Here is an 11,300-nt window from a genome sequence, read left to right as displayed (position 1 = left end):
GCAGAATATTTTCAGATTATTACTGAAATAAATTGCAATGACATTTCCTAATTCCATTAACATTTCACCCCTAGATGATTTTGAGAGGGCATTAAGGTGGAGTAAAAATGCTGAATTGAATTCCTCTGTAGAAAGCGACACTGGCAATAATTTCAAGAGGCCAACCAGAAAACCAAGCAGATTCGAAGACAGCAGCGATGGTATGAGAACATTATAAGCTCAGAAAAATGGCTAAAAATGAAATACATGTAACATGAAAGGGACAATTCACCCAAAAATGAAAAGTCTGTCATCATTTACCTTAATGTTGTTCTAAACCTGTATGAGTTACTTTGTACACAGAATATGATATTTTAGAGAATGTTGGTAATTAAACATTTGCTGGACTTCACTGACTTTCAAAGTATGAAAAAAAAAACATACTATGGGAGTCAATGGGGACCACAAACTGTTGCCAACATTTTTCAAAATATCTTCTTTTGTATTCAGCAGAACAAAGAAACACTGGTTTGTAACAACTTGAAGGTGAGAAAACTATGACAGAATTTTTATTTTTGTGAGAACTACACCTTTTGTTATTAGTGAATAAATGATTCCTTATTAATTAATTAATTAATTAATATTATTATTATTATTTTAGATGAGTGGGGAAGAGACACCTGGATGCCTAACTTAAAGAGAAAGCGTCAAGGTACATCTGCAAATTTCAAATTAGTAAAGTCAGCTTCAGCATTAAAGTAATCAATATTGTGCTTCCCATTCAGATGAACCCTTTCCTCGTCTCAAGGCAACAGCTGTAACAAAAAGGCCAAACAAAGGTATAATATTTTTCCAATACTTGCCTCTACGCAAATATCATTGTACAATGTGAAGAGTTTGGTTCCAAAACGTGAATGCCATTTTTTTTTTTTTTTTTTTTTATTGAGTTCCTGCCAAAACCAGTATTGTATCTGGTCGGTACTGAAAAGTAAATTTTTAATTTTATGAAAAATGCGAAATCCACCATGTTATCCTGTCATGTTTTCTCCCTATATTTTCAAACCCCTTCTCTGCAGAATGTGATACATCTGTTTTATTCAAAAAAATAATAAATATTCCTGAATTACAACTACAAAGTTTGGATACTACTTTTTAATGTATAGCTTAAATGGGGGGGGGGGCAGTAAACACTTATAACACTCAATATATTTATTTTTACACAATCTTACAGATTTGCATTACAAGCTCAGAGTTTCATCTTACATTTTAGCCATTTCATTATCAGCAAATGCGCAATATTGAAAATTTTTCCTCAGTTTGGACCTATTTTATATTATAAAAGTTTCCTATTTTATACTATGAGCCATAAAAGCCTACACTACAAAAACTGAATCAAGTTTAATTTTTAATAATTAAGATTTTCCTGACTATTATTTCATATGTCAGATTTTACAGGGCTAATTTGACCATTATCTATAGTCTTTTGACTAGTTAAAAATCTTTTTTTTTTTTTTGGCGAATGTTGCCTTCAAAACCACCATGTATAAGAAATACAAATAGTTTACACATCCTACAATCCTAATATCAATAAAGACTAATAAAGTTATAACTGGAAAAATGTGCTTCAAAGTAATCTGATAAGAAAATATAAAATTGCTGATGTTAAATTTCATCTAATAAAGAAAGAAATCATTTTATATTTCAACAGCAGAAGCAGCTAAACTTCCAGTTCCACCCAAGCTGCAACCAAGTAACTTTTTTTACTTACTTTTCAAAAATACCACAGCAAATAAAGCATCATATGAAAAAGAAATATACTTTAGGGGTGTGTGATACACAATTCTAATTTCATGGGATTTTGTTGATAAGACGGTATTTTGTTTTGTGCGAGTACACTTTTGATATTCTTCATATTCTGTACACAGTAAAAACAATGGCAATCAAATTAATTTTGTCTTATTTAAAAGTGCCTAAATGTGCAAAAAATTTAAATGGAATACGCGGTTCTTAATCCTGTTCTTCATGACCCCTCACTCTGCATATTTTGTATGTATTGCTTATCACTTCAGAGGTTTGTTCTATTTGACCGTAAGTGCCCTGTAAAGTATACTTCACAGGATATTCTGCCATGATTCCAGACTGAAGTGAATGTACATGTCCCATTCAAACGGCATTAAAGTGTGCGAGGCGTAAATTTAAATATTAATTATTTACAGAGATATATTATATGGAAGGATATTCCAGACAAGGAATTGCAAATTGTATTTTCCATATGTGGATGCATAAATTATGACAATCCAAACACAATTGCATATCTTGCAATACCGTTGCACAGTGACTGCCAAATTTCAAATGAAAAAGCAAAGTCCATTCGCAACTATATTTCCAATCTTTTACGAGTCATGAGACTGTCATATTTAAATAGCAATATTAATTGCATCTGCTTTTTCACTGTCTCTGCGTTTCACGTGTAACCGACCAACAATTATGATATTGTCATAGACAACACAATCACACACCCCTAACTGTATGCAAATACTAGCAATTTACTCTACAAACTGAAATATCTAAAGCCTTCACAGAATCTTCCCACCATCCCACCTGTGACCCTTCAGTTCCCTCATCACAAGATTTACCTGAAGGTAGAATTTAAATTGATGTGACTGAAGAATATGTGGCCTCCAACTTAAGCTTAACAACTGTGTATTCAACTTGCTTGCAGATGTTGAAGAGCCTCCCAGACCATCCCCAATGGCAGCAACAGAATATTCAAATGGTAAAGAAATCTGTAGATAAATTTGTCAAGAATCAGTTCAGAGCAAACAACAGAGTGGCATATATTAAATGTTATTTTTATACTACATGAGAGACATGCAAGTTCACACTACTGTAATGCACACAACTTTTTACAGATCAAGGGCATGGGTGTACAGTTCATTTAAGCAGTGGCAGAACATGCAAGATGTTAATTTTAACAAAATAAGAGGGCTGTTATTTTTATTTATTTTAATTACAATTTAATTAGCATAATTTACATTTTTACTAGCATTTAATTATTTGAACTTTTGCTAAGATGCCAAGTCAAAAAGGTGCTAAGTGTCCCGTCCATTGCTGCAAGGTCCTACAGTTTTGTCCAAAGCAATCTGTGACATTTTGGTTGTGACGTCACAACAGATCATGCTTAACTTACAACTTTTTTTTTTAATGAGGCTTAGTGCAATTCCATTTAAACCTTTGCAGTGCAAGCAATGACATACATCTCAATCCATAAAGTGGAGGGAAGTTAGCAAGTGGATTGTGTAGAATATTTTTATTAATCCTGAATAATACACAGAATTATGCCTATAAGAAGAAATTGTTCTACTATTATTATTTGACTGTGTGTGACTGTGTGCAGTAGCTTAGAACAGAAATAATTATTTAAACATTCATATTTGGAGAAGACCTTGTTCAGGAGATAGAAATACATGCATGACAGGCTATTGATCATTCTTTAAGAACTCATATGTTAAAGGACACCAAAAATACAACAGTACATGTATGGAATTCTGTAAACTGCTACAGGCTTATATATATTTCAGTGTAAAACAGACATTCTGGAATTACCTTTGGCAAACCGTAACTCGACTTTGTTGTTTGTGATCAAAAAAGTCTACTGGCTTCAAAACCTCTCTAGCAATTCATTTTGAACAAGGAAAATTCTACAACAATCGCAGCCTTACTAAAGTGACCTTCAATTTGGAACAAGAGAAACTGGAGGAGAGACTTTTTTACATCAGTGATTTGTCCGTTTGCTCACAACTGATTGGTGAAATTTTGGTTTGTGTTCTCTAACCCTAACGTTTCAGGGACTTGTACACAGCAATTACAAGAAGGTGAAAACATTCACTGATGATCAAGAAGGCAACATGATGCATTAAGAGCAAGAGGGTGTATACATTTGAACACAATATGGAAATTACATTTAAAGGAATAGTTCACCCCAAAATGAAAATGACATCAAAATTTTATCACCCTCATGAGATTCTAGGTGTATACGACTTTCTTTTTTAGACAAATCAAATTGGAGCTTACAATACTCCATCATACATCAGGTCAAAGTTTACTCTTCCACCGTAACTCACTTTGCATAGTGGTTTGCTGAAAGCTAATTTAGAAGATTTTATAAAGTTTTAAATATGGATATTTTCTTACAAAAACTTAATGCTTCACTTCAGAAGGATTTTATTAACCCCCCTGAAGCCACGTGGAGTACCTTTATGATGGATGGGCTACAAAATCCAACACCCCATTCACTACCATTATATATGTTATTTTTTAATATAACTCTTGACTGTGTTTGTTCAAAAGGAGAAAGTCATATACACCTAGGATGGCTAAAGGGTAAGTAAATCATGGGATAATTTTCATTTTAGGTGAACTGTAGCTTTGTGTAGTATTTTTTTGATTGGTTGTGTTCTTATTAAGATACATAATATGCATTTTTATCAGATTTGTCAAAAGTTTAATGTATCATTTTGCCTTCTTGCTCAACAATGTTTTCACTTTTTTGCAATTTCATTCACAGTGAAAGGATATGGATATCAATTATATAGTCACTATTGGAAAGGGTTTAAACTTGCAGAAGAACTTGCTGTTTTTCAACTAAATTAAATTAATTCAAAAACTTTCAATACTATAAGAGAAAAACTTAAGGAAAAAAAACAAACTTGCCTGCATATGTCTGCATAATTGTCTAACAGAATTGTGATGCTACCTTTTCAGCAGAGAGACAACCATGGACAAGGCGTCCACAAGATTTTTCAGTGCCAAAAGACCTCAAAGGTAAAAGATACAAGATAGCAAATGTGTTTAAATGTGATCAAAAAATACAAAATGTACACAAATGCGTTTACCTCTAACTAGAATGTTAAACATATTTTGTGTCTTAACACAGTAGGAAAAAAAGCCTATTACAAATATACAAATATAGCCTATTAGCTATTTTTTATTCATCTTGTCAAAATACTAAATTGGTAAGTAAAGTGTCACAGAAAATAAATAAATATATACAACATCTGTCAATTATTATAGCCTATATATATATATATATATATAATATATTAAAACATGTTAAACGTCCTTCAAGGACAGCACATCCACACTTTGCTCCATCCTTGTACCGCTCTGTCACTGAACACTATTATGCACATGCTGACCCCGCATGTAAAATCTGCCGCAGAAAGCACTGGTTCATGCGTGCAGCGCATGCATAACAGTCCTGAGTGCAGGATGTACCTGTGGTCAACAAGAATAAAGCGCAGATATGCTGTTCTGAAAGGATGTCGGGAAAAAGATATTGTTAGACCAACCGCTCTCAAATTACACCAAAGTTATCGACTGCTGCCGCGTTTTACTTGGGAATTTAATCTCGCATCACAAGAAATCTTGTCGGGTCCCGTGGTTACTGGGACCTCTACCTCTAACCCTTAGGTTAATTAATTTTTTTTTTTTTGTTGGTAAATTATTCTGTTAATATTTAAAATTAAAATAAGTTACCTTTTTTCAATCCTTCAATTATTTAAAGAAAAACCTTTATTGCAGAAACACTGCAGGTGCTGCTGCAGAAAGTAGACACCCTGGCGGCCTCCCAGAGGGAAATTCTACTTTTACTGCGGAGGAACCAGGGTCGTCAAAGGGAGGATGATATCTTGGACCTCAAGACAGCTCAGTGCATGGAGGAATTGGAGGACCTTGAGAACCACCTTAAGGACCCTGAATTTAGAAAGAAAGTGGTGGGTGCCAACTTAAATCAGAAAACAATAAAAATAAAATGATCCAACTTTTTCTTTGCAGATTTTAAATCAATACTATTATCATTTTTTTTAGGATTAGGCAAACTATTATGAGATAAATTTTACATCTACCTCTTAAAGTGACCGCAAAATGAAAATTATGTCATCACTGCCTCACCCTCAACTTGTTCAGAACCTGTATGAGTTTCTTTCTTGTGCTGAACACAAAACAGGATTTTTTAAGAATGTTGGTAACCAAACAGTTTCTGGCCCCCACTGACTTCCACAGTATTTTTTTCTACTATGGAGGTCAACACGGAACAGCAACTGATTCATTACCAACATTCTTCAAAATATCTTGCCTTAGATCCATCAGAGGAAAAAAAAATTAATGAATGTTTACAACAACTTGAGGGTGAGTAAATGATAGGACAAATATTTGGTATCCATTTTCCATAATTTTGCAAATGGCAAAATAAGTTTCATATAATGAAACTGGTATAACATTTTACAGCATAATGGATATACAGTACTATTTCCTTTGGTTACCTGCATGCCAACAAATGGTGTTTTTTTTCCAGACACACCATCTCAGCCTTATTAGTGGGGCCAGTCCAGGGGAGTGTGTAAGGAGGGTAATGCGCGCAGTAGCCACTAACAATGTATGGAGCCACTACAGCCTGCATGGGAAGCGAAAGAAGCTGGCTCTAATTAATAAAACAATATGTAAAGTTATCACACGTAAGTCAGAATGATTTGTTTATGAACAGAGACAAATGTGCTACAAATTTGAAAATTTAATTATAAAGCTACAGATTTTCTTGACTTTCTACAAGTCCTTTTCCACATTTTTCACAACTTTTCTTTACTTTTTTTTTTTAACTGAAATTAAAAATGTAAATTTTGACATTGGAATACTTTCTGTAAAGATACTTTAATTAGTATGATTTTTATAGTATGACAAAGTAGTATGATTAATGAAATTATAAGTGTATACATTGTATTTAAATTATACACTTGACATTTCTATTTAATTTATACACAATTGAACATGTGAATAAACACTCATAAAACAAGCACGAACAAAGTTCTGGCACTTACATACTGTAACGGCTGTGACCTCTGTTTAATTCCAGATGCCGTCATGAAATGGAAAGCTGGTCTTGGGGAGAAGGAGATAGAAAGTTTAATAGCAGAGACTCTTAAACATGCGCCGGCGCACATAAATAAAAGTGTCGAGGTATGAAAATCAGAGACTGTTCTGTAATTAAAAGCCAAACAGAAAAAAAAAAAACACTGACGATTAACTTACATATAACAAGTGAAAATCTGTCATCAATACATTAAATAATCTATTTATTAAACCTGCTAAAAATTACACATGAAATTGACAACATGCACTTTTTAAAAGGCACACAGATCTTACCTCTGTAAAAATTAGAAACAACTTGAATTTACATATCATCTACACACAACAAAACCATGCAATTTGTGCCAAACTTATGCACTTTGGCAATTGATGACGCTTAAGAACATTATAGAAATGTATTTATCGATATAGATTCAGTAGATTATAAACTTACCGCTGATTGTGAGTCTAGATGCTAAAAAAATATATAATCGCCGCATTTACAGACAATTTGAAATAAAACGTTCAACAGCTAGGTTAATCATCAGCGCCATCTCCTGCGCCAACCAATCAGCGATTAATTTCAGTGTTGCTAAGGTCTTTCAGCCAATTATGTATATAATATATTATATTATATTTTATTATATATATTTTGCCATACTCATGCACATAAGTCTACTTTTGCAATGAATATATATTTACTAAAATAATAATAATAAAAAATACTAGTTTGTTCTAAACAATAATTCGGGGTTTAAATACCCAAACATACATAAAAGAACTATTCGTCGTGAACTGATTAAACGGTTACGTTGTGACACACACACACACACACTAGTTCACACTTGTGCACACACACACCTGATTAAACGGTTACGTTGTTTCCTTTATACCTTGCCACAAATTAACTTTTGTGACGGTGTTTTAAAGTGGGCGATTTTTACACAAAACGATCTGCTTAATACTGATTTCTGCTTTTTCAGTGCTAATTGCCTTGTGTATTTTAATGTTAAATGGGTACACTCACCCTTTCTTTCTTTTATTTCATTTTTCTTGTTTTAGGGACATGTAGAGGAGTGGACGGAGGAGTAGATGTGGAGGAGTAAATGGTTCGGTGTTCAAGCTTCTGAAGAAAACCTTCTTTGTTCATTTACATGATTAGAAACCTGTTCATTTACATGATTAGAAACCTGTTCATTTACATGTTTAAAAACCTGTTTACCGTTTTGTTATTTGTGATTTATCTATATCTGTAATAAACAACATGAATTAATCAAATTCGTGTCTTTCATAAATAGTTTTTGGGCAAATGAGGACAAGTTAAATTAGCCACGTCCGCCCATATAGATTAAGAATTAAAATGACGAACTGGTTACCAACACACGACTATAGATCCACAAGGTTGCCACGACGTCGTAGTTACCAACTGGCAACGTTACAAAGTTACGTTGTGGCGACGTATAGGCACCTTTCACTTTTCCGGTTGCCACGACGTAACTTGTTACGTCGCCACGACGAAACTTTGGTCACCAGATTACATTGCAGTTACGTAACGGTTACGTAATGTTGTTAGCAGGGAATTTCCTGTTGCCAGCAGGTGGAGCTAAGACTATAAACAAATATTGGCCTAAAGATGATATCAGGCCAGGACGCATATCAAACACAAGAACTTTGGTCAGACTGGATATTGCATGTTTAAGTTAGTTTAAAACAAGTCATTTCCTGTTGCCAGCAGGTGACGCTATAATTATAATTGAATATTGGCCTTTAGATGTGTTCAGGCCAGGACTCTTATAAAACATGTGAAATTTGGGGCAGATTGGGCATTGTATGAAAGAGTTACAACAACTTCCTGTTTCATAGTATTAATAGCATCCTTTATCAAATAGCATGTTTGAGAATATTTCTAGCATGATTTGCACACAATGGCATATTTTACGGTGTTGCTAATAGTGCATAAAAGTATTAAAATATGTCACTTCCTGTTGTCAGTAGGTGGCACTATAACTATAACCAAATATGAGCATGTAGATATCTTCAGGCCAGGACAGGCAGATTGGACATTGTATTCACGAGTTACAGTAATGTTCTACTTTCACTGCATTAATAGCATGCTTTAACACTGAGCTAAGTGTTGCTAGCATGTTTAAGCATGCTTATAGAATTTTGCCAGCCTATTTACCACGTTGATGTTTTTTATTATTTTGCAAGGAGTCCATAACAGTGTTAAACATGCCACTTCCTGTTGCCATCAGGTGGCGCTATGACTATAATCAAAAACAGGCATGTTGATGTGTTCAGGACTGGACTCTTGTGAATCTTGTGAAGTTAGGGGTACATCGGATATTGCTAGCCTGAGTTACAGCAACTTCCTTTTTCACTGCATTAGTAGCATGCTTTAGCACTTAGCTAAATGCTACTAGCATGTTTTAGTATGTTTTTAACATGTTGCCAGTGTATTTAGCACTTCCTGACACTTTTTAATATGTTGCCAGGAGTCCATAACAGTGTTAAACATGACACTTCCTGTTGCCAGTAGGTGGCGCTATGACTATAACCCGAATAAGGGCATGTTGATGTGTTCCGGACATGACTCTTGTCAAACATTTGAAGTTTGGGGCAGATTGATCATTGCTTGCCTGAGTTACAGCAATTTCCTTTTTTACGGCATTAGTAGCATGCTTTAGCTCTTAGCTAAGTGCTACTAGCATGTATAAGTATGTTTCTAGCATGTTGCCAACCTATTTAACACTTGTTGACACTTTTTTAATATGATCCTATGAGTCCATTACAGTGTTAACCATGTCACTTCCTGTTACAAGCTGGTGGCGCTATGTCCATAACAGAATTTGGGAATGGGTGTTTGTTCAGGGCATAACACCTATCAAACGTTTGAAGTTTGGGGCAGATCGGACATTGCTTGCCTGAGTTACAACAACTTCCTGTTTCATAGTATTAATAGCATGCTTTAGCACTTAGTTAATGTTGTTAGCATATTAGGGAATATTTCTAGCATGTTTAGCACACAATGGCATATTTTTTTGTTTGCTAATAGTGCATATCAGTGAAAAACATGTCACTTCCTGTTGCCAGTAGGTGGCGCTATAGCTATAACCAAATATGAACATGTACATGTCTTCAGACCAGGACTCTAATCAAACTTGTGAAGTTTGAGGCAGATTGGACATTGTATGCTTGAGTTACAGTAATGTTCTATTTCACTGCCTTAATAGCATGCCTTAACACTGAGCTAAGTGTTGCTAGCATGTTTTAGCATGCTTCTAGAATTTTGCCAATCTATTTAACACATGTTGATGCTTTTTATTATTTTGCAAGGAGTCCATGACAGTGTTAAACAAGTCACTTCCTGTTGCCAATAGGTGGCGCCATGACTATAACCGAATACGGGCATGTTGATGTGTTCAGGACAGGAATCTTGTCAAACGTTTGAAGTTTGGGGCAGATCGGACATTGCTGGCCTGAGTTACAGCAGCTTCCTTTTTCACTGCATTAGTAGCATGCTTTAACACTTAGCTAAGTGTTGCTAGCATGTTTTAGTATGTTTCTAGCATGTTTCCAGCCTATTTAACACTTGTTGACACTTTTTAATATGTTCCTAGGAGTCCATAACAGTTTTAACCATGCCACTTCCTGTTGCCAGCAGGTGGCGCTATGACTATAACTGAATTTGGTCATGAGTGTTTGTTCAGGACAGAACACCTATCACACTTGTTAAGTTTGGGGCAGATCGGACATTGCTTGCCTGAGTTACAGCAACTTCCTGTTTCACGGCGAAACATTAAACTTTGTCAGGCCGCCAGGGACACACCCCTTGACGAAAACTCAAAACCTTCGCAATTTAACATCACAGAGGTCTTATGATGACCCTCACCAAATTTGAAGACAATCTGATTAAAACTGTAGGAGGAGTTCGTCAAAGTACGAGGCATGGAAATGGCAAAAACTGCACAAAAATCATACAGGAAATTCAAAATAACTTACTTCCTGTTGGGTTTTGGATTTTGTACCAAGAGACTTTTTTGTAGATAATGTACACGTGTGTACCTATTTTCATGCATGTACGTGAAACGTAGCTCGAGGCGCACTCCGTTGAAATTTAATAGGTGGCGCTATCGAGCCATTTTGCCACACCCACTTCTGAAACCTATATCAGATATAAATTTTCGCCAGTTCTGATGCGTGTGCAAAGTTTCGTGAGTTTTGGAGCATGTTTAGGCCCTCAAAAATGCGACTCATTGCGGAGAAGAAGAAGAAGAAGAAGAAGAATAAACGGAGCAATTCCAAGAGGGTCCTCACACTGCAGTGCTCGGGCCCTAATAACAGTACTCTTAAAATGACATTTCTAAACTCAATAGTGTCACTTTTAACTTGTTCATATTACCTTTAGTAGTATAACT

General features: G+C 34.9%; 1 protein-coding gene across 1 annotated transcript; it reads left to right on the top strand.

Moving 5' to 3' along the window:
• Nucleotides 1-645: 645 nt before the first annotated feature.
• LOC122135350 lies at nt 646-7,974 on the top strand. The gene is made up of 10 exons (XM_042714294.1): nt 646-691; nt 765-818; nt 1,688-1,729; nt 2,553-2,621; nt 2,702-2,755; nt 4,744-4,803; nt 5,563-5,753; nt 6,335-6,494; nt 6,890-6,993; nt 7,945-7,974. The coding sequence occupies exons 1-10, from the start codon at nt 664-666 to the stop codon at nt 7,972-7,974; spliced, it is 792 nt and encodes a 263-aa protein (XP_042570228.1). The 5' UTR covers nt 646-663.
• Nucleotides 7,975-11,300: the final 3,326 nt, after the last annotated feature.

Source organism: Cyprinus carpio, chromosome A2 (genome assembly GCF_018340385.1).
Source record: "Cyprinus carpio isolate SPL01 chromosome A2, ASM1834038v1, whole genome shotgun sequence".
Lineage (NCBI taxonomy): Eukaryota > Metazoa > Chordata > Actinopteri > Cypriniformes > Cyprinidae > Cyprinus > Cyprinus carpio.
Note: the sequence above shows the minus strand (reverse complement) of the source record. Positions and strands in the feature narration are given on the sequence as shown.